General features: G+C 38.3%; 1 protein-coding gene across 8 annotated transcripts in view; it reads left to right on the plus strand.

Moving 5' to 3' along the window:
• The window catches only part of B4GALT6 (beta-1,4-galactosyltransferase 6), a 65,088-nt gene extending 47,126 nt beyond the window's left edge, over positions 1–17,962 (plus strand). For 7 of the 8 annotated variants that reach the window (XM_028837747.2, XM_015121716.3, XM_028837748.2 and 4 more), the window contains 4 exons: positions 9,476–9,663; positions 13,077–13,199; positions 13,813–13,914; positions 14,421–17,962. In XM_028837747.2, coding sequence (XP_028693580.1) covers positions 9,476–9,663; positions 13,077–13,199; positions 13,813–13,914; positions 14,421–14,568 — 561 coding nt within the window. In that variant the 3' untranslated portion in view covers positions 14,569–17,962. 8 annotated transcript variants of the gene reach the window in all.
• Positions 17,963–24,793: the final 6,831 nt, after the last annotated feature.

A 24,793-nucleotide genomic window follows, 5' to 3' on the forward strand; every position in this document is an offset into this window, starting at 1 on the left:
TTAATTAGCAATCATGTTTCACTTTAGTATGATAGCCTCGTTGTATTTTAATGACATTCTAAATATTGGATTGTCAATCTGTGGTTTTTAAAATAGCTATACAGCTGATACTTACCTTACAGGATTAAATGTGTCTTTGACGTGTAGTATTATTCCTTTTGATGTTTTCATTAGGCTTATGATCTTTATTTTTGAAAACCTCTGTAAAGTTTCATTTAATTGAGAAACTGCTTATTTTCTAATTTAGGCTACTTGGCAGCATTTAGACTCATGTACAGACATCTGGACTCATAACTGGTGCAACTCAAAGTTCTTTTCTGAATTATACCGAAGCACCCTACAGTTACCTCAGCTATATTTGCAGTGTTTGATTTGAAAAAACATTTCAGTTTATGACTCCTGAATTCAACTACAGAAAAGGAAGGAAAGTTTTTTTTTTCTTTTTTTAACTCAATAGCAAAGCATAGGTTATTCGCGATTGAGGATTTCTTTGTACTGTGGGGTAGTTGCTGGCTATCCCTGAAAATCAATATTGGATGAACTTTGTTAGGTAATCAGAGACACCTAAATGAGAGCCAGTTATTAAACCTAAAAACAAAAAGTAGTATACATTAAACATTTTCTGTCCTGTTTTCAGTTTTTCATTTTCAAAATCATCTTTCTTGGTAGAGGAACCTTGACTGTTTCTGTTGTAGGATATAGACCCAGCTCTACAGTTGGTAAGTAAATATGCATCCAGTGAGCTGACAGATCAAAAAAAAAAAAAAAAAAAAAAAGCGTACATTACATGGAAGACTAAACGATGTGATGCCCAAGATCCCTTCCAAATTTGAGATTCTATGATTCTTTAAAAGAGATAACCAGGTGGAGAATGGAATTTTAAAATATTGTCAAAAAAAGCTTATTCCTTTTGTTTCTGAACAGAGGCTATCAAAGCTGAATGCATCATAATTCTTTAACATAGTTAATTCAAATAGTTGAAATGACCCTGACTTACTTTTTGTAGTCTTTGTTTAAAGGCTATAAAGTGTATATATAAAGAAAGAATTTGGCCTGGTGTGGTGGCTTATGCCTATAATCCCAGCACTTTGGGAGGCCGAGGCAGGTGGATCACAAAGTCAGGAGTTCAAGAACAGCTTGGCCAAGATGGTGAAACCTCATCTCTACTAAAAATACAAAAATTAGCCAGGCATGATGATGGGCACCTGTAATCTCAGCTACTTGGGAGACTGAGGCAGGAAATTGCTTGAACCCAGGAGGTGGAGTTGGCAGTGAGCCAAGATTACACCACTGCACTTCAGCCTGGGCGGCAGAGCGAGACTCCGTCTCAAAAAATTAAAAAAAAAAAAGAAAGAATGTAATTTTCTACATTATTTCTAAACATGGACAGAGTGATGTTTTGGAAACCTAAAAAAGATCTGATAACACCTGAAGACCAGTTCTCCATGCCAGCTTATATCACTTTGGTATTGTCACCTCATATTTCACATTTAAGTGTATGTGATAGATGGTAATTTTCTGTTAATGTATATTGACCTTTCCAATTGCTTCACATCATTGCCAGCACTTGGTATGGTCAGTCTTTTTAATCTTAGCCATTTTAGTGGGTCTGTGGTAGTATCTTATTTCCCTGATTACTAATGTCAATCATCTTTTCATTCACTTATTTGCTACCCATAGGCCTTCTTCGGTGAAATTTCTGTTCAGCTCTTTTGCTCATTGTTCAATTGAGTTGTCTTTGTTTTACTGAGTTGTAAGAATTCTTTATATATTTTAAATACAAGTCTTTTGTAAGACATACGTTTTGCAAATATCTTGTAGTCTATGGCTTGCCTTTTTATTTTTTTGACTCTTTTGAAAAGCAAGTTTTAAATTTTGATGGAAGTCCAATTTATTGATTTTTGTTTTTATAGCATGTGCTTTTTGTATTATATTTGAGAAATTGTTCTCTATGATTTTCTCATTCTTCCAGAAGCTTAATAGTTTTAAGCTTACACTTAGGCTAATCATTGAGTTAATCTTTAGATATGATATGAGCTAAGAGTGAAGTTTCATGTAGTTGTTTCATCACCACTTGTTGAAAAGACTGTTTTTAACCATTGAATTGCTTTAGCACCTTTGTTGAAAATCACTTAACATATACACGTCATATGTATGCAGGTCTGTTTCTGGTCTCTGCGTTCCATTGACTCTGCTTGTCAGTTTCTACTAAAAAGTCCGCTAGGCTTTATTTCCTTAGTTTTCAATAGATAAGTAACAGTATAAATGATAGACAAAGTTACCTGGCTTGTATTATTAGATACTTTTATCTTTTCTTTTGGTAGAAAATACTCAAAAAATTTTTGTTTTTAAGGTGGAGTCTCCCTCTGTCGCCCAGGCTGGAGTGCAATAGCGCAGTCTTGGCTCACTGCAACCTCTGCCTCCCAGGTTCAAGTGATTCTCCTGCCTTAGCCTCCCGAGTAGCTGGGATTACAGGCACTCACCATCATGTCCGGCTAATTTTTGGAAAATACTCAAATTTTTTATTCCTAAGATGGTTATAGTGTCTCCAGTTCCTTTATTCTAAATCTGCCATTTTTTTTTTTTTTTTTTTTTTTTTAGTTTCTCACTCTTAGCTTTTTACCTCTGCTTTTTCTCCATGGAAATGCTTGGTATTTAATATAACATACCATACTTCTGTGTGTGTAAATCATCCTTTAAGTTTTGTGCCTTATGTACTTTTTAATGTAATAGTCTATACCGTGAAATGTGACTTTTTTTACCTAACAAGTGAAAATTTTTATCTGCTTTCATGGTAGCTGTGGTTGTAGATTTGTACATCAGTTTTACTGATCTAGGAAAGTGCTGGTTTCCTTTGTGTAAACTTCAATTCCGCATAATGTATTGAGAGGGGAGAGAGCTGTCTCTGTGGTTTGTTTGCTTGTTTGTTTTAAGACGGAGCCTCGCTCTGTTGCCAGGCTGAAGTGCAGTGGCGCGATCTTGGCTCACTGCGACCTCTACCTCCTGGGTTCAAGTGATTCTCATGCCTCAGCCTCCCAAGTAACTGGGACCATAGGCATGTGCCACCACACCCAGCTAATTTTTGTATTTTTAGTAGAGAGAGGGTTTCTCCATGTTGCCAGGATGGTCTGGATCTCCTGACCTCATGATCCACCTGCCTCAGCCTCCCAAAGTGCTGGGACTACAAGCATGAGTCACTGTGGCCTGTCTCTGTTTTTAAAGGCATATTATTCTGAGAGTTGACTGGTTATTTGGTGTATGTGATGGAGCAATCTTTGCAAGGCAACTAAGGTCTGCGTTTTTATTTTCAAACCTTTTAAGTCTGAGTCTCAGGCTTGATCAGTATCAATTCAGGACCGTGTATTTGATGGAGTGAGGTTTTGAGCTAGAAACATCTTCACCATATTTGAAATAGAAAAGTAATTTTTCTGCTAGACAGGTACCCGGGGAGTGCTAAGCAACTGAAGAGCAGCTCAGGAATTCTAGTTAAATATGGAGGATGGACATGGGTTCACTACTTCTTTCCAAACTCCTAAAATGAGAGTGAAAGAAAAAAAACTTTTGAAAAGTTATTAAACCTCAAGGACAGAAAGTCGTGGGTGAGAGATTTTCACACGTTTCTGTTAAGTCAGGAAGCAGATGGAGTGCTGATGCCTAGCAGAACAGAGGATGTGCAAACCCACGTGCTTGTAGAGGGTGATGTGACAAGACTAGAGTCAATTTGCTGGACACACCTCTGTCTCAGTGCTGTCACTGAAGGTAGGCTGAAGCACTGTGCTAAAGTAAGGAGATTGTTTAAAAGTTTGACTACAAAACAGCCACATTCCCAGTTGCTCATCTTTACTTGTACTGCCAGGTGATTACTCTGTTGTATCTTGTAGCAACTTTTTCCAGTTGATCCTGTGGAAAAAGTGTAGCAGGAAGCTCCTGAGAGTGCTGACGCAGCTGTGTGGTAGGGCCTGAAACCAGGGGGATTGAGTAAGTCTGCATGCTGATCTTAGGGACCCCAGGCCTTCCCTGTCTGGCCTTTTGAAGCCAACAGCCCGGTGTGAATCCCCCCACCCCTCAAGCTGTGGCAGGACGTAGTGGTGTCTTCGCTAGAGAAATAAATTATCTCCAGGAAAAAGAGTCCAAATCTGATATTTGAAGGTCTCTAAAGGAAAAGGCCAGCCTGTCACTTTATCAGCTCCCTGCAGCCCAGTTTCATTCATTCAACAAAAGGAATATGGCAGTGAACAAACCAGACAAGGTCCCTTCTTTTGCTGGCCCAGAAGGACGGGCTGTAGTAAATCATTGTGCAGTATCTCCATGGCACTCAGGGCAGAGGGTGGTAAGGGCGGGTAGAGGTGCTCTTTTTTGCAGAGCATTTGGGGAAGACCTCTCTGGGGAGGTGAGATCAGAGCATCCTGAAATGATGTAGAGGAGAACGCCATGCTGATGTAGAGGCTGTGCACTCTGGAGAAGGCAGGAGAATACTTGGTGTGTTTGAGCAAAGAGGTCGGTGTTGCCAGAGCATCAGCTGAGGAACATTCTGGGGAGGAAATCAGAGAAGCAAATAAGGAAGTGCAGGGTGAGGGCTTGGATTACCCTGTGTCAGGTAGATTAAGTCATTCCTTTATGTAGAACCTTCAGAAGACACTGGATAAAGTGATGTTTTAGAAACCTAAAGAAAGTCTGGTAACACTTGAAGACCAGTTCTCCATGCCAGCTTGTACCACTTTTGGTATTGTTACCTCATATTTCACATTGAGATGTATGTGATAGGTGGTAGTTTTGTATTAATGTATACTGACCTAATGTAAGTCTCTCCTCCACTTAAAACCCTCCACTGCCTTCTGGAATGTCTTAAGTAGAGGAGCAACTTAATCTAAGTTTACAAAATGACTCTGGCTACTGTGTTAAGAATAATAGCTGTAGAGGGATATGGCTAACGCAAGGAGAGCATCAGACAGCTTTAGCAGTTGTCCGGGTAGGAGATGGTTACCATTTGGGCAGCTGTGGTCGTGGAGGAGGTGGTGAGCAGTGGTTGGGTTTCCGCCATCTTGGGTTTTAAAGTGGTATGAGTTGCCGAAGAATTGGGTATGTAGCCTGAGTGATGGAGAAAAGTCAAACATGATGCCAGCGTTTTTGTCCTGAATAAAGAAAGGCATTGCTGCTTCCTGAGCCGTGCCTACTTTTGTTTGTTGTTTCAGTTTGGTTCAGGGATGTGTGTGTGTCTGTGCTTATATGGGTCAAGAGTGGTTTGCAGTAATACTTGCATATGTATTCCTCTTGATACGGGAGGTGGGCAGGGAAGTGCTTGGTAGAGAAGGGTGGGTCCCTGGTGAAGGCTTCACTGCTGGGCCTGTCCCGTGGACCTAGGTGAGGACAAGCATTTCTGTTTTCATGCCCAATTGTTGCATTTCCCAAGACCACCCTGGCCTATCATGCCCCCATCCTATAAAAGCCCCTGAGATCCTGGCAGGAAGAGACACAAGCAGGTGGATGTTGAGAGGAACACACCAGCGGAAGAGCATACCACACCGGCAGACGCCGGCAGGCCATCGACTGGTGGAACAACACCAAGTTTGACCAGGGCTGTTGGAGGAGAGCCCGGCCTCTGAGCAGCCCAACTCCAGGGGAAAACCACCTTCCCGCTCCATCTCCCTCTGGCTCCCCATTCATCTGCTGAGAGCTACTTCCACTCAATAAAACCTTGCACTCGTTCTCCAAGCGCCCACGTGGTCTGATCCTTCCAGTACACCAAGGCAAGATATGGGATACAGGAAGCCCTCTGTCCTTGTGATAAGGCAGAGAGTGTAACTGAGCTGATAAACACAAGCCACCTATGGACGGCTAAACTGAAAGAACATACTGTATGTAACACAGGCCCACCGAAGCTTCAGCTGTAAACATTCACCCCCAGACACTGCCGTGGGCTCAGAGCCCCACAACCTGCCCGTCTCCCTGTTTCCCCTAGAGGTTTGAGTAGCAGGGCACTGAAGAAGCGAGCCACACCCCCATCGTATACCCTGCGAGGGGCATAAGGGAACTTTTCCCATTTCACCCTCACCTGTTGAGTGCCTTATTCTCCAACATGATTGGGCAAGTCAAGGATCCCCAGATATCTGAAGAAATCCTCCACAGGAGGAGACAAATGCAAGCCAAAAAGGAAGTGTAGAAAATACAGATTATGGAGGAAGCAGAGGAAATCTTGAAAAAGAACAAAATCTCACCATCAGGATCTATAATGAGGGAAGGAAAGATAATCTATGGAACAGAAATAGTATATCATGAAGAATAATCAGAGAATAAGAAAGTTATTGAAAAAATGAAAATAACTAAAACAAAACTTTCAATAGAATGGCTGGAAGATAAAATAACTCCCCCAAATAGAACCAAAGCTAAGAAAATAAAAGAATCTATCTAAGAGTACCAGTGTGTCATGGAAGTAACCACCCTCTAAGGTGGCCCCCAGGGGTCTTTGCCTCCTTGTAATCAGACCCGGTGTAGTCTCTTCCCACAGCGAATAAGGACTGCTTTGCACGGGGAGCCGCGTACTGTGGGAGGGACAGTACATGGCTTTTGAGGCTAGGTCATAAAAGATGTTGCTGCTTCCGCCTTGATCTCTTGGATCAGTTGCTGTTGGGGAAGACTGCTGCCCTGTCATATGGATGCCCAAGCAGCCCTGTGGAGAAGAGCCAGCTTGCCAGCACCATCTCACAGCCACGCGAGTGAGTCACCTTGGAAGTGGATCCTTCTGCCCCTAGTCAAGCCTTCCAATGTGTCCAGCTGCCCAGCCTTTAGTCTTCCAGCTGAGGCCCTGAACTTAATGGAGCAGAGTTGAGGCATCTCCATGCTGCTCCCAGAATTCCCTCTCCCCAGAAGCCATCAGCATGATAAATGATTATTTCATTCATTCATTCATTCAATCATTCATTCATTCGACAGGGTCTCTCTCTGTTGTCCAGGCTGGAGTACAGTGATGCAATCTCGACTCACTGCAGCCTCGACCTCCCGGGCTCAAGCTGTCTTCCCACCTCAGCTTCCTGAGTAGCTGGGACTATAGGCACATGCCACCATGCCTGGCTAAATTTTGTATTTTTTTGTAGAGTTGGGGTTTCACCATGTTGCCCAGGCTGAGACTATTACTTTTTTAAGCCACTAAATTTTCTATGATTTGTTACACATCAGTAGATAGTTAATAACATTCACTAATCAAGGTACTGTAAAAAAATACAGCAGAAAAAAACTTGAGGGGAGTGAGAGACAAATGACCACAGACCATGAGAAAATTTCCCCAAAGTGAGGGTGGGAATCTTTAGATTAAAGGGGCCCCACGTGCACACATGAGTAAGATACAAATCTGCCTTGAAATGTATTATTTTAAAATTTTAGAATACAAATGGAAAAGAAGATATTACAAAAGTTTTAGAGTGCTGGGAATTCTAGGAAAAATGATAAATGATTATGAATCAAAAACCTATGAACATTCTCAGCAATACTGGAAAATTTTTTTTCCCTGGAATTTTTTACCCAGTCAAAATGACAAATGTGAGAGTCGACTAATGGCATTTTCAGTCATTAATTGGCTAAAAACGTATTCTCCATGGGTCTTTACTTAGGAAGCTCCCGAAGAATGTGCCTCAGCAAATTGAGAAAGCCAAGGAAAAGGCGTGGGTGATTTAGGGCGTGAAGACAACCCAGCTGATAGTCACACATGGTCTGGAGAGGGCAAGGGAGAGTTGGGCTTGAGAGATGGAGAAGGAATTGATAGATGATTTGATGTGTTTGAATGATTACATCAATTATTAATAGGTGTAGGGCGTATTTCTTGGGCCTTTTGTACAAAGTAATAATATAGTAGTTATATAGAAAACTATAGTTACTCCCAGTTTGCAAAAGAAAGCAGAATCAATTTATTCATCACTGAAGAAATATTAAATATTTACATAGTCCTAATAATGTAAATTCTTGATTTAACCAAAAATTATGTTAAAACTGTATTGGGAGAATAGAGGTAGGGGCAAGAGGTGTGGTGGTTTAAGTCCTCCACTACCATGATAAGAAGTCAAGAGACAGTGTGTAAAGTGAAAGAAGCAAGAAGTATCAGGACTCTAATTTCCTCAAAATATGTAGATAAATACCAGAATAAACGGGAAGAGTTGAAATGTATTGCTCCTGGGGGATGGAGATGGATTAGATATGGAACTTTTTATTTCTGTTATAAGCCTTTGAGTGTTACATCCACGTTTAATAAAAACGATTTTTAAAACCTTAAAGGAAGGTAGTTTGTTAAAGCGGATGTTGATGTACTAGTCATAACATTATAATTTAGCTCCCTTTTCTTTTTATTCTATTTCACTGGTGAAAAAAGAGGCTGTAAAAAATAGTGACTTCTATTACCTCAAGTTAGTGCAAGGCCTAGGACTAAAAATTAGTAATTTTTCACTCTTGAGGCAGCGCTCTGATGATGACCACAATGTGTGTCTCATTCACTTCTGTAATGATCCTTTTTAAAATATATTTTAGAAATGGTTTTGATAAATGTTGCTAAGACATTGGTAAATGCTCTTTAATTTTCTTTAGATGCAGAATGAAGGTTTTTTATTGCCAGTGCACCTTAATATATGTTCACTGATAAATAAAGGACAATGGTTGTAATATAGGGAGTTGGGTTCTGTATAATAAAATTCTATTTTTCGTCCCTTAAAATGCCCTTAATCTTTATCATAAACAATAATAGAAACTATTTATTGCCCATGTACTTTAATGTATTTTCTGTAATAATAAAGGAAAATGGTTGTAATAAAGGAAGTTGGGCTTTGTGTAATAAGTTCCAATTGTTTTTTCTCTAAAATGCTCTTGGTATTTATTATAAGCATTAATAATAGAAAGTTAGACCTCCCTGGTGTTAGTACTTTAGAGAAGGGTCACTGTTGAGTCATTTCCACTTTTAGTCTTGACAGCATATGGCAAGCTCTACTAAAAAAATAAAACCTATGTTATTTTTTATGACTTTTTTTTCTCGCCACAAGTAATCTATATCCTGATGTGTTTGAAGTAGAGCAGAAATATCAATTATATAAATGTGCTGATGTACTAATGGACTATACACTGTTTTCTTCTATGTTGTTAAATTATAAAATAATATAGTAAGTAAATTTAAACAGTATATTTGAAAATCCTGAAGTGTGTTTATTATTTGTCTATTTCATTTGGGTCTAATTATTGTAATCATTTGACCATAATGCAACAAGTTTGAAAAATAATAGAAAAAAGTCAGATGGGGGCCCGGTGCGGTGGCTCACGTCTGTAATCCCAGCACTTTGGGAGGCCAAGGTGGGCGGATCATGAGGTCAGTAGTTGGAGACCAGACTGGCCAACATGTTGAAACCCTGTCTCTAGTAAAAAGAAAAAGAAAAGAAAAGAAAAAAAGTCAGATGATGAAGTGTGAATACATTTCTATTTTCTTCTCTCGGTCTGCTCCATGAAGACTGGCACACAACCTTTTAACCGTGCAATGCTCTTCAATGTGGGCTTCAAAGAGGCCATGAAAGACAGTGTCTGGGACTGTGTAATCTTCCACGATGTGGATCATCTACCTGAAAACGACCGAAACTATTACGGATGTGGAGAAATGCCACGTCATTTTGCTGCAAAGCTGGATAAATACATGTATATGTAAGTAATGTGCACCATTCCTGATATTGTACGATGTAATTGCACAGTCATAGCATTGAAATGGTAGCTGCATTATGTCCCTAAATCTGAGAGAACTCAAGAACCCCAAGAATATCATCTTTAACTCTACCATGTCCTCCTGGGGAGCCAGGACACAGAGTGGCTTTTCGTTCCCGTGGGTGCTTCCTTACACAGAAGTTTGAATGTGGTGTGGTGGGAAAGAGAGCCTGGTTTCTGCAGTGAAACACACACAGATTTAAACTTGGGTTCTCACACTTACAGTTCCAGGACTTACGGGTTAGTCACTTGCATCTCTGAAGGTATATTCCTTGTTCACTGGGATAATAGATCCCATCCATATTGCTGCTGTGAGATCACATGTGCTCTGTGCCTGCTGTGTGGTAGGTGCATAACTCATCTTGACTCCTGTCTGCTCTCCCCCAGTGATGGTTTGGAGGGCCACAAAGTGCTGTTTATCTTCTTCCTAAACTATGCATTCTTGACCTGCCCCTTCATAATAAGAAAACCAAATCTTTTCCTTCTCTAATTGGAGATAATTTAAAATGTGAACAGTTACCACAGCTGAGATAGTAACTTAAAAGGACATGAAAGAATGCAGGTCTAACCTGGGGAAAGGATCACAGTTTTCACTGGCTAATGGGAGTGGAGAGAAAAGAAAGCTTTTTGTTGCTTAGGGCAGGAAGATGTTGCCTGTGTCAACAGTTTTGCCTAGTGCTAATCAACAGAGTAGAGAGAAGCAAAAAGTCTGACACAAGCAGGAAAATAATGCTTGCTTCTTTCTTCTTCCTCCTCCCCACTCCCGCTCCCCTCCTTCCCCCTCCCTGCTTCTTCCTCTTTCTTCCTTCCTTCCTGCTGCTCCTTCTCCACCTCCTCCTCCCTTTTTTTTTTTTTTTTTTTTTGCTAGTCATTGTTATCATTAGAAAACGTTTTTCTTTATTACCTCTGTATCTGAACTTTGAGTATGGGGTTACCTTGAAGAAGGCCATCAAGGTTCACAATCTGGTTCTTATCACTTCTGGAAACTTGATTTTGGTCAGTTTGCTAGAATCCAATTAGATACAGGGTAACTGATTTTCACACACACACAAAAAATCATAAAGGTCATATAAACTAGGAATTCTAAATTAATTCATTGTTAAATTCTAAATAATTTGTTGTTAAGTTGTAAATGTCAATTTCTAATAAACACAGTTGACCCTTGAGTAATGCAAGGGTTAGAGTGGTGACTGCCCCCCTCCCCCACCAGAATGCAGCTGAAAATCTAGTATAACTTTTTACTCCCCAAAAGCTTAACTACTAATAGCCTACTGTTAACCAAAAGCCTTATCAATAATGTAAACAATTGAGTAACACATATTTTGTATGTTATGTGTACTGTATACCATATTCTTACCGTAAAGTAAGCTAGAGAGAAGATGTTATTAAGAAAATCATAAGGGAAAATATATTTACTGTCCATTAAGTGGAAGTGGATCATCCTAAAGGTCTTCATCCTCATCGTCCTCACGTGGAGTAGGCTAACGAAGAGGAGGGGTTGGTCTTGGGGTCCCAAGGGTGGCAAGGTGAAAGAGTTGAAGATGGAAAAGGAGGCAGGAGAGGCACATTCAATGTAACTTTTATTGAAAAAAAAATTGTGTATCAGTGGACTTGTGCAGCTCAAACCTGTGTTGTTCAAGGGTCAGCTGTATTCATATCCATCTAGAATAGTCCCTGGATTGGTTAGGCATCTTGGACGTTTGGATAGTAATTAGAATGTAGCTCAGGGAGAATGGCAGTAGATCAAGGCCTGGGCTGGACAGTGCATAGACTTCAGCTGTGGGATGAAGCCTGGTGAAGCGTCCCTGCCCCACAGTGGTGGCCACACTGCTGCTGACCAGAGAACTCAGACCCTCAGGTGTGGTGTCTCTCCCACTTTGGACAGTGTAAGATAAACACTGCAAGAGTTTTACTTGTTGGATTTTGTTTTCTCTTTAGTTTATCTGTTATACCTTCATTTTACCTAACTTTCCATTCTTGTATAGTACAATTGATTATTTCCACTTAGAGCGGTAAATGGAATTGATAGGCTTGCTGATTTATACACGTCAGTAAACACACAGACACATTTATTCATGTCTCCCTATCTGACGATCTCAGGTTTTTCCTAAACTACTAGCCTGGAAAAGAATAATCCATCTGATGTGGGAAGTACACGGTGCCAAGAAAGCGTATTGGCCCTATGGAACCCCCAGCTAATCTTACTAAAATACCAGAACACTAAGCTCCCAAGAGTGAGCCTTGAGAGGTCACAGGAGAGTATGGTTGTCTTTAGGGTCAGTGTTGCTATTACCATCTTGGAGTACCTTTGACCTAGGGTGAGGGCAAGACTGCTTTCTCCTACAACCATAGGCTTCCATGAAGGAACTACTCTTTCTTGGTCCGTGTGCCACACAAGACCTCAGCTGGCAGACAGCACGTCCTTTTCAGAATGTGAGGTGAGTCTCTAACGAAAAGCTCCCTCCTCTGAGACAGCTTTGCTGTGGTCGCAGCCAGGTTTCCCTCAGCTTGATTTTTGGGTGCTGTGCATGGTCACGTTTTCTCTGCTCTGACATCTGCTCCCCAGGGGCATGTTTCAGTCCACGGGAATGTATTCAGGATTGCAGGTCTAGGGACGCTGCCTAAACGTCAGAAAGCCAATCTATACCTAAACACACAGTTTAGCTGAGTAAAAATAAAGTTTAGAAAAGTTTAAACACATTGCATCGTTTGACACATTCCTTGGAATATGAGTTAGGGAAGGGTAAGGAAAATAAAATCCAAATAAAAATATAGTTATTTCTGTGAATATCAGTGCATTGAAAATGAATATATTTGTAAATATCCGTAAATATTTTGAGAGTATAATCCTGACAGGTAAGATCATTATAAAAGTAGGCAACTAGAAAATTAAATGCTAGAGTTGTCTTTTGTAATTGCTATTTATCCTGCTTTATATAATAAATAATGCATTTATAATTCAGTTAATTTTTTAAGTGTTACTAATTTAGGAAGATCTGACATGCATTGACCATTATTAATATACTTAATCATGTTTACTTTTGTTGTCAAAATATACAATTTTGGGGCACTGGGTTTTGAGCCTTACAGGTTTTGTTTTGAGCCTTATTTGTATACTAAATATTAAATTTAGGTTTCCATAAGTGCTTTACGTTTAACATAACACATTTACATGTACTTGTGTCACTAGAATATAAAGATGTTTTGTATCTTGCTGTACTTCACATTTTCTAACATAATTGTCTATATAGAATATAAAGACATATTTTGCAAAGCACACAAAAGACTGAAACCTTCATTTCACATGGGAAACTATTATGATTTTATTTTTAGAATACTGTATCTTTCTTTTCTAGTCTTCCATATAAAGAATTTTTTGGTGGTGTAAGTGGGCTGACAGTGGAACAATTTAGAAAGATCAATGGTTTTCCTAATGCCTTCTGGGGATGGGGAGGAGAAGATGATGACCTTTGGAACAGGTATGTTGAGGTACAAATTGTTCACTAATAGAATTTTTATAAATCTTATTTATATTAGGTAAATTGTAATACTTATCTATTCCAAGAAGATTCTTCGGGATGGGAAATGTTTGAGGTTTCTAAACCCTATTTTGTGTTTCTCCTTTTTTTCATTAAGACTGCTTTCTGAAATTACTGGCAACATATAGATTAGAGCAGCAGTCCCCAACTTTTTTGGCACCAGGGACCAGTCTCCTGGAAGACAATTTTTCCATGGACCCGGGAGAATGGTTTCGGGAGAAAACTGTTCCACCTCAGATCATCAGGCATTAGATTCTCATAAGGAGCATGCAAACTAGATCCCTAATGTGTGCATTTACAATAGGGTTTGTGTTCCTCTGAAAATCTAATGCCGTTTGGTGGTCTGACAGGAGGTGGAGCTCAGGCAGTAATGATTGCTCACCTCCTGCTGTGTGGCCCAGTTTTCAGCAGGCCATAGACCTATACTGGTTTGTGGCCTAGGGGTTGGGGAACCCTGGATTAGAGCATTCTTTTGTGTTTTAAAATTGAACTCACATAACCCATTTTCATATTTTATTTCCCTGTATTTTCATTTCCATATATGGTATTGTAGAGTTCACTATGCTGGATATAATGTAACCAGACCAGAGGGAGACTTAGGAAAATACAAGTCAATTCCTCATCACCATAGAGGTGAAGTCCAGTTTTTAGGACGGTAAGTTGAATGTTATCTTCAGATACCATGGTTTCCAAAGTTGTTGAATATATGAAAGGTAAATAAAAATGCATTGAACCCCAAAAAAGCTGCTGAAGGGAATTTTCATAATGGAAGGAAAGTATTTTTTGCTGAAGGGAATCTTTACAGAAGGAAGCATTTTTGGTGCTTGTTTTGAAGAGATATGTATGTATTAATAAATATATATATTTACGTTAAAGAGCCTGGTTAACTATGTAAAAGTATTTACGTAACAAAACGTAACGTTTCATTTACTAAAAATGTCTAATTGTAAAAGTGCAAAATAATGTTTTCAGGTGGCATTTTTTGGGTAGTAAAATTGCTAATTTAGAATAATGGTTTAGAGATTCTTAAATTATGCACAAGAACCAGAAATTGTAAAGAGCATTAAGTGCTTTAATTATAAGATGACCTTGAACACAGTCCTTGTCAGTTTTCCTTTTTGAACATGTTTTGTTCCTTTTTTTTTTCCTCTAAAACTATAGGTATAAATTACTAAGGTATTCCAAGGAGCGTCAGTACATCGATGGGTTGAACAATTTAATATATAGGCCAAAAATACTGGTTGATAGGTTGTATACAAACATATCTGTAAACCTCATGCCAGAGTTAGCTCCAATCGAAGACTATTAAAAGAAATGGCTGTCGTGGCAAGATAGACCACAATGCTGGATCATAAACTTGGAGCGCACTCTTAGTGGAGGTCAGCGATTGGCTGTGTCACAGTGCCCTTTTCCTTGAGAAGAGCCAGCAGTCCTCAATGTTTACAGAGTGGGACTATATACAGTCACCCTTCTCTCACCCATCCTCCCTGCTCTGAGACACACCCCTATGGCGAACATCGCAGAAACTGGAAGCCACTACTTAAGGTTGGAAGTTAAGAGAGCTCCCTATGAAGAGAAAAATTTTTATACTAAAATCTATAATTGAATTCAAGAGAATGCTTTTATTTCCGTTTAAACATATTTTGTATATATGTGATATAAATTAATGTGTGCAAATTGTTGAAAAATTAGATGTGTTGCAGTTTTGCATGTAATCGGTTATACCTTTATTGGACTTTTATAGACATTTTTTATTTGCATGAAAAAAAACTCACTAAATTTATGTCACTAAACAAAGGTTAACCCTTGTGTGAAATGAAGGAACTGTCAATAATTGACAGCCAACTAATATAGTAAACTGTTATACTAGTTTTGAGCTTTAGACCTCAGCCTTTTTTGTGGAAGAAGTCACAGCTTTCTTAGGCTTTAAAGGGAAAGAAGAAAGGACTTAAACAGCTTTTCTTCCTACCAGGATTACCTATGTTTTTCCTTGCTTGCAATCTCATCTGATTTTGCTAGAAATCACAACCATATTGTTTATGCATATTGCATGAGTATTACCAAGAAAATCTTAAAAGTTGTGATGTGACATGATATAAAGGACCTCTTTATGTTAAATGTCTTTCATGTATCTCTGGTGTGTCAGGGATTTTGTGCCTCAAAAAATGTTTCCAAGGTTGTGTGTTTATACTCTGTATTTTTTTTTAATTCACAGTGAACAGCACTTTTATTATTTCCAGTTCAGAAGAGCCAAAAAAAGTATCTTCATTTAAAAAGAATCAAGTCAGTTTTTTTAAAAGAATGATCTATGGAAGAAAACCCAATAGTGCTTATAATATACAAATGAATTATACTATTAGATAAGAATTAAATATTCTATTTTTATGAAGATAAATACTTAGTAGATAAAAACAAATTTTAAGTTTAGTTCTCAGACAGAATTTCACTTTTGGAGGGGACCCTTGAATGTTAGTTTCATTCAAATTATATTTTGTTTTTTTCACTTTTAAGAGATTATATCTCTGGTATTAATTACTAAAATTTTCTTTCTGAAAGTATAATTTAATAGAATTATCTTAAAATACATGATCAGTTATTCAGTGTGCTGATACTATTATGTCTTCTATTTGTAGTATCTAAAAAGTATAATTTAATAGAATTATCTTAAAATACATGATGAGTTATTCAGTGCACTGATGCTATAATGTCTTCTATATGTAGTATCTTATATGTTTGCATGATTGTCAGGGCTTTGTCCAGTTATCTTCATATGACTGTTCTCTGAAAAAAGGTCTTACTACCTGATATCAAGTACATATCTTAATTTTGGATGAACTTTTCCACAGTAAAGCCAAACGGTATTTTTTTTTTAATTAGCAATTGTAAAGATTCTTTAAAATATCTTGATATTTTCACAAATTGTAAACAAAAAATTAAATATCTATAAAATGAATCTTCAACAACAATGATGAACAATAGAAATCTATATATGAGAGACGTTTGGATAATATTTGTTTGCCTCAAGGATTGTTTACCTAAAACAGAACTATGGTATTTATCTCAGATTGTAAGTGTTATTTTAAAGTGTCATTTTTATGGCAATATTGATAACACAAATGACCACAAACTAAATCATAAAATAATTGAATTCTTACACTTTGAGAAAATGGATAGCTTCTCTGTTATAATACCAAACAAAATATTTTCATATTTCTTAGAACTATTTCCAAAATATTTATATTTCAGGTTTTTTTGTGGTAGTCAAAATAATGAAAAATCAAACCTTCTGAAAATTACGATATTTGTACTTAATTTGTGTATCAGTTCATTTTCTGTTTCTATTACATAGTTTTTAAAGTCAATGAAAGATTGAGAATGTTAACATTTGTTGATCAATGTGGAGCTGTCCACATTCGGTATCTTTTCATTTTTATATATATTTTACAGTTTCAAGAAAACTTAGTACTACTAGTATCTGCCTTATTTTCTTAAGTCTGACGTTAATTTTTGTTTTAGGAGTGAGATATAAACACTTTTCTTTTTTTCCGTTTTGAATATGGTTTGTCATCTCGTGAAAACCACCTAATTAGTTTGCTTTTTGTTTGTTTGGTTTGCTTTTTTAGTGTAGACCTAAAATTACTTCTGCCTATAAACGGTGACCTTAATATGTTTCTGTAAGTGACAGAGCTGTGCCCATTTATCTTCATTGTAAGACAATAAATTATTACATAAAGATTAACAAATATATTGCAAATGCAAATTATCTTCTTTATAGTATGTTTGGAGGATTTATTAATGAGCATATATTGATTGCCTATTCCATATCCAGTGCAATGCTAGGTATGTCTATGGAAAGAGTATTATTAGTTCATTTCTAAACAAATGAAGTCAAGCAATTGAGATCTTTCTGAAATTATGAAGACATCCTCTGATAACTTATCTGTTGTATTTCCTAGTGTCAAAGTCAAGAAACCCGTATATGTGGACTTAGGGCTACTAGGAGGTCCCTGTGGCACTAACTGGGAAAATTACATGGTGCTTTTCAACTACAGAAAGAAGTAATGACTAATGGGCCTGTCTGTAGAGAAGAAAAGGAAAAGAGTACACATTTGCTGTAATATGATATCTAATTCACAGTGGAGATAGTTAATTTTTTGCCAAAACTAGGTTTTATGAGTATTTTTTAAATCTACATTTAAGTTTTTGTTTTTGTGAAAAGGTATTCAGTAACAAAACTTCATAATATTAAGTAGATACAGTTATGTATTAAAAACTTCCTTATATACCCTTTTGCCAGCCAAGATACTGATACCTGTTTTAAAACAAAGTGGAAAAATGTCCAATACAATATTCTCTTTGTGGAGGCTTCCTACAAGTGAAAGCAGATTTTGTCATTTTATTTGGCCTTTGCTTGTCTTTGATATATTTCTTTATGTGTTTTTCAAATAAATACTATTCTAGATTTATTGTCTTGGATTTGCAAGTATGCCAGTTGAGAGAACTAAAATGGTCGTAGTACTGTTTATCAGAAAGAGGAAGTGTACTTAAGATTATTTTATTTATTTAGATGAAAGGCTTCTACATAAATGCACTGAAATACATGCTAGTAATTTCTTGTATCCCACTTTTCTTCTTTTTTGCTTCTCATGGAAATGTTTGTACTTTTTTATCATTGTCTTTTATGAAATATAATGTTCTAAAGACTTTGTGTGAAGATGTAATTATTTTCCTCAGGAACTTTTTTGGGTTACTTGGGATTTTTGTTTGTTTGTTATCCTAAATTTTAAATGAATTATTGGTGAATATCTTGGTTGACACTAGGGTTGCAATGTAAGCATAAGGTAACCACAGCTTAAATACATTTGGAGATCACTTTATTCCTTTATCTCAGAAGGTAGTATTTAAGTATTTTTCATTAGTGCAACAATTAGTAATCTACTATATCAAGATAAATATTTAAGAATTCATTTTAGGATAAACTTTCTTCTCCCTGCACAACTTCAATACATTAACTTGGTGTGTGATGCTCAGTTTACTACGTGTTTTTCAGGTATCGATGATTTTTAAGGCAAAGACCCAAATCTCAAAAATACCTAGGGACTAGATTTGTATTTGAGACTAGATTGTGAGATCATGAGTTTTCTCAACTATTTGTGAAATGAATTGTAATTACTTTATGTATAATATGATCTATAGGGATATTGTCACTGCATGTCACAACTAAAACCAGACATTAAATCATAATCATTTAAAGCCATGAAATTTAGTCAGCTTAGTCTGCCCCACCTATGGTGTTAATGTGTCCTCTGGTGAAGACATAGTAACTTCATTTAATGATCATATATGTGTGTGTGTGTATTATATATTTTGTATATATGATCATTATATATATCTCCTTGATATCCTATATTTGTACACACACACTATACACACACACACTTTTTGTGCTATCTTTAGACAAAGATTCAAGGTTGTTGGGTATCTTCAGGACCAAAATATTATTTAGAGAAGTCTGTTTTTAAGGAGCATGTACTGTGTTGCTCTTGATTTAAATGACTTCAGAAAAGTGATTTTCCACTCAAGTATACAATGAAAAGAAAAAAAACAGTGTGAAAAATAAAACTTGCATCTTTCTCAACACATTCCCCTAACAGATTTTGGTTGCATGCCCTTGCTAATATAATTTCCCAATTTTATCGGTTTAAGTGTGTGCTCTGAAGGATCTTGAGAGGTATCAGACATTACCTACCTTCAAGGAGTTTACGTCTTCTGTGTGTAAAACTGATGTAGCGGAAACACCTGAAGAACCATATACCATCAAATGAGGGGCCCATTTCTGTCCTTTGCAAACGTTGGTTGTCTGTTTCACTAATTGAAGATCTTTGTAGGAGCAGCTTTTCTTCAGCACATATTTCTCAGCTATAAACATGTACTTCAGAAGGAGTTGTTGAGATAATTGTTCTTTTGCAATAGACCTTAAAAATTTGCTTAAGGATTTTGCATAAGGTGGGCTCTGCTGAAGGTGGGGATTAGAAGCAAATACTGTGGAATTTTTACTTATAACTTAGACTGATCTGAGTTTGAATCCAGGGGTCCTCTGCCATTATCTGTGAAACATTAACACATTTTCAAATGTCTGTTGTCCTCAGTTTCCTGTTCTCTCAATCAAGGATGATGTTCTGCCCGAGGATAATTCAAATGATTAAAAATAAGCTAACTCTAGTAGAGCACTCAGTGCCGCTGTGTCAGTGCCTGACACAGGGAACAAAAACTTGGCTCATATTGTCAGTTTTTCAGCTTTAGGTTAGCAAACTTTTCTTTCATGCACATTCTTGGCTTATATTTAAAGAATGATACTGCATTCTTTAATGCAACTAGAAAATGAAGTCAGTGATTACCCTATATGTGATCATATATATGAACAATTAGTAAAACGGCAAAAGTGTACAATTGAAATTTGTCAGTAATAGTCATAAGAAGAAATGTAGCAAATGGGAATCAGGGTCCCTTTCCTCACTGGGTTGTGTGGTTTTAGATGGCATGGAAAGTGCACATTGTAGTTCAAGGAAGGCATTTAGTAACTCAGAGCTTCTCCCAGTATCATACTGGAAGAAGTCAAATATCCCCGATGTGCTGGAGTCCCTGCTCTCTCTCTCTCCAACCTTGGCTTTTGAATTTGACTTTTCATACATATCTGCAGTTTCCTTGGAAGGTCCTTCCTTTGCCTTCCACTCGCCCTCTCTCTTTGGATCAATGCTCACTTTTAATGGTGTCCAATAGAATGTTTTGTGATGATGAAGATGTTTTACGTCCATGCTGTCCGATGTAGTCGTCACTAGCCACATGTGGCTCTCAAGCACTTGAGATGTCAGTAGTAAGGGTAAGGAACTCAATTTTTGATATTGTTAAATTTTAATCAGCGAAATGCAGCAGGCAATCTCTTGTACTTCTAGAGCTTTAACTCCATGGACCCACTAAGTATGTACAGGAAATTCCTAAGCCTTTATCTCCAGCTCGGAATTGTTATTAGCATCTGACTCATTATCAATTTATTGGTCATCCCCACCTGTTTGTTCACAGAAACTTAAAATTCACCAGGTCCTTAGGTAAATGTATCAAATTCCTCTGCAAAACCTAGGCTTTTCCGGTATTCCCATCCCCTTAGCAAGTCCAGGCATGAATCTGAGTCATCCTCCCTTTTTCTCCTCCCCATGGTTAACATTACCTTTTAATTCTGTCTTCAATCTGCCTGGGTCTTTTGTTTCTTCAACAGCTGCCCAAAACCTTCCCAGTCTGTTTGTTTGTTTGTTTAAGATAGGGTCTCACCGTATTGCCCAAGCTGGACTCAAACTCCTGGACTCAAGTGATCCGCCTGCCTCACTCCATCTTTTCTCAGTGCAAGGGTATATCTTATTCTCTGACTCCGTTTTCCATATTGCCACATAAATTGTCTCTTGAAATGCCACCTTGCCGAAAATCTTCCTGGGGCTTTCCACCAACTACGGATAAGGTCCAGGTGTTTCTGCTTCTCGTACGAGGCCCTTCATGATCTGAATTCTCCTTGCCTCTCCAGGACGGATAGCTCACCTCTCTCCTGTTCCATTCTTTCCATTCCTTAGCTACCTATGGGCTGCTCCGAGTGGCCTCTTAACCGTTGCCTTTGTACACAATCTTCCCTATCTTATCCACCAGAGAATCTACTACATAGCTTTATTTATTTTTGTTGTTATTTTTTTGAGACAGGATCTGGCTTTCTTGCCCAGGCTGGAGTGCAGTGGCACCATCTTGGCTTACTGCAACCTTCTCCTCCCAGGTTCAAGCGATTCTCCCGCTTCAGCCTCCTAAGTAGCTGGGATTACAGGCACATGCCACGACACCCAGCTAATTTTTGTATTTTTTTGTAGAGAAAGAGTTTCACTATGTTGCCCAGGCTGGTCTAAGCTCAAGTGATTGCCTGCCTCGGCCTCTCAAAGTGCTAAGATTACAGGTGTAAGCCACCAAGCTTGGCCTACACACCTCTTTGACTCAGTAAGCTCCTCTGGAAGCCTCCCTGGCCAACCAGTTTGCCACTCTCTCACCTCTGCCCACAGTACCTAAACGCTATTAAAAGCATGGCTTACACTGTTGCATGTGTTTGATTAACAGATTTTCTTTTCTCCCAAAGACTGCTAACTATCTGAGAATAGCAGTGTCTTATTTATTTTTGTATTTCTAGCATCTGGCATAGTACTCAATGCATGACTGAGTCTGTCAGGGGAACACTTTGCCCTCTAATTAGGGAAGAACTAAATGGCATTCTAAATTACTGTTCTATTAAAACATATACCTCATCAGGAGATCGAGACCATCCTGACTAACACGGTGAAACCCTGTCTCTACTAAAAATAGAAAAAATTAGCCGAGCGTGGTGGCAGGCGCCTGTAGTCCCAGCTACTCGGGAGGCTGAGGTGGGAGAATGGCGTGAACCCGGGAGGCCGAGCTTGCAGTGAGCCGAGATCGCGCCGCTGTACTCCAGCCTGGGCAACAGGGCGAGACTCCGTCTCAAAAAAAAAAAAAAAGAAAAAAAGAAAAAAAACCATATACCTCATAGTTGATTATGTTAGGTAGGATCAGTATCTTCATTAGGACTATTAAAGGCCGTTGTCAAAATGTGTGACACACCTGTGAATAAATCTGAATAGAGAGCCCAGCTCTTTTATACTCAATATAGTTTTAAAATTAAAAGATATCTTCTAAGTCAGTTGATAGAGGTTAGTATGTAAGAGAAAAAATAGCAAAGAATTCATTGCCAAGATCATTTTTATTGTTTTTTTAAAAAATCAAACATGAAAAGTGAAGTCACCCTTCCCACAAAATATACAGTGTTATGTGACCCTAATATTTTGATGAAAGATTATATTTAAAGAATGATACTGCATTCTTTAATGCAACTAGAAAATGAAGTCAGTGATTACCCTATATGTGATCATGTATGTGAACAATTAGTAAAACGGCAAAAGTGTACAATTGAAATTTGCCAGTAATAGTCATAAGAAGAAATGTAGCAAATGGGAATCAGGGTCCTTTTCCTCACTGGGTTGTGTGATTTTAGATGGCATGGAAAGCACATGAGAGCAGATTGTGAAAACACCTATTTGGCTTATCAAAGAGAAAGTGTTAATTTATCTCTGGAGTGTAATTTTCATCTGAGGTAGTTTTAGCAATGTGTCTAGTTAATTTCCAAGGATTATTAGATGTTCTTCACACAGTTCTCCCTCCCCTTCCACCCCTCTGTTGCCTGCTTTTCCTTCTCCCTTCTTGTCTTCCACCACCGTCTTTGTCAGAATCAGTAACAATCATGATGGCTATTAATTCTTCGTTAAATCCTGTTGAGTGTTTTTGTTTCAGCAGAACAGGGTCACTATGGTAACTAGATTCCCCTTTTATTATGCTTTTTCCCTTGCCCTTGGTATGAATGTCATTTTGCATAGGGTAATTATGCAGCCTTTTAGCCTATTTAGCAACTCGGGTAGCCTTGTCTTTATTCTAACACCAATAATTTTTTGTCATTTATTAACACACTACGTCTCAGCATTGTGCTTAGTGTTGGGGGAATGGGGGTAAATGAGATACAGTTTTTTTCCAAGTAGCCCATAACCAAGAAAGGGAGATGCTTGCCATGGGCTTCTCAAAAGGGCCAACCCCCTTATCTTCTAAATGTTTTACAGCCTACTTGTAAACCTGATGGAAAATTAGGCAAAAGTCTTGGACAGGTCCCATAAAAGAAGGAAAGCTTCCAGAGTTCTACCTTAGGCTGTGTAAGGGAGGGGCCTCGTCTGGTTACCACAGAGAGGGTGTGAGTGAGGGTGGGAAGCAGGTCGTCCACAGCACTGCAGGCTGGGGCAGAGGAGGGGCATAGCTTCTTTGCTGGTGCCGCTCTGTAGAGCAGACAGGTATGGATAAAAGGGATGCTCTTCACTATTTACAATAGCAAAGACTTGGAACCAACCCAGATGCCCATCAGTGGTAGACTGGATAAAGAAAATGTGGCACATATACACCATGGAATACCATGCAGCCATGAAACAGAATGAGTTCATGTCCTTTGCAGGGACATGGATGAAGCTGGAAACCATTCTCAGCAAACTAACACAGGAACAGAAAACTAAATGCCACATGGTCTCACTCATAAGTGGGAGTTGAACAATGAGAACACACGGACACAGGGAGGGGAACAACACACACTTGGGCCTGTCAGGGGCGTTGTTGACGAGGCTGTGGAGAGTCTGGGATTGTCATACATTGCTGGTCATATATTGCCTGCTATTGTCACCACCTCTGTGGAGGGAAAATTGGCAATATCCAACAAAATTACTAAAACATTTACCTTTTGTCCCAGAAATCCTCTTTCAGGCATGTACCCTAAAGAAACATCTCTATAGATAGGAAACAACAGAAGTTCAAGTTTATGGACACACTGTTTAGCAAAAGATTGGAAGCACTTGAATGTCTATCCAGAGAGGACTGGTTGAATAAGCTCCACACAGTGGAGCACTTTGGAGCCATGTAAAGGGGGCTGGGGGGTATTAAACTTTTAAACACACACACATTGACTTTTCTGTCCACAGACTGAAGGACTTCATTGCTTCTAAGTGAAAAGAATATGGCATTAATTTTATAGTATATTTTTATAAGGAAATAAAAGCCATCCAAATGCATATTAGGACTCATTGGGGGAAATGATGGAGTATTTTTTTAATAATGGTTTTTAGTAGCTACTTATCTAAAAACTTCTTTTAAAACTCATTTCCTGGGAGTAAATGTAATTTTTTTCCTCCAGGCCCAGAAGCTAAAGTATTTTAATTACTAATCTCATTGGGGGAACAAATTGAGTAGAAATCATGAAATCACAGATCAGGAAGGGAACTTTAAAGTCATCTAGTTTATTTCCCTTGCTTTTTATTAGATATTAATATTAACGAGAAGAAATACAAGGGAAATTTACCACCCTTTCACCGGGCGATTGTAACAGCCTTTTGGCTCCACTCATTCAGTCTCCCGCAGCCACAAGACTGCACTTGGGAAAGCATCAATCAGATCGATCATTACCCTTCCTACCTTCACCAGCTTCCCCATGACACACAAGCTCTTTTATTTCTTAGCATAGCCCTTCAGTCTTCTGCCATTTCCTAGGAAATATACGAGCCTCTAACTAAACCGAATTGGCTTGCCTTTCTCTGAATATTGCAGTTCTGTCTCAAATCTTAGTCCCTCTGCAGCTTCTTCGCTCCAGGAATGACTTTTTCCTAGTTATTTGCCTGGTACCTCCTACTTAGCTTTTAAGAACTAACACAGATGTCCCCTCCTCTGTGAAGCCTCCAGGCCCCCAGGAATTGGAAAACATTTTTCTCTTGTGCTACCATAGTATTTTAAGTATTTCCATGGCAATGCTTTCCTTCTCCCTCCCTCCTTTCCTCTCTCTCTCCCACTCTTCCTCCTTCCTTTCTCTTTCTTCTCTCTCCCTTCTTTCTTTTTTCTCTCCCTACCCCACATTT

Source organism: Macaca mulatta, chromosome 18 (assembly GCF_049350105.2).
Source record: "Macaca mulatta isolate MMU2019108-1 chromosome 18, T2T-MMU8v2.0, whole genome shotgun sequence".
In the NCBI taxonomy this organism is placed as follows: domain Eukaryota; kingdom Metazoa; phylum Chordata; class Mammalia; order Primates; family Cercopithecidae; genus Macaca; species Macaca mulatta.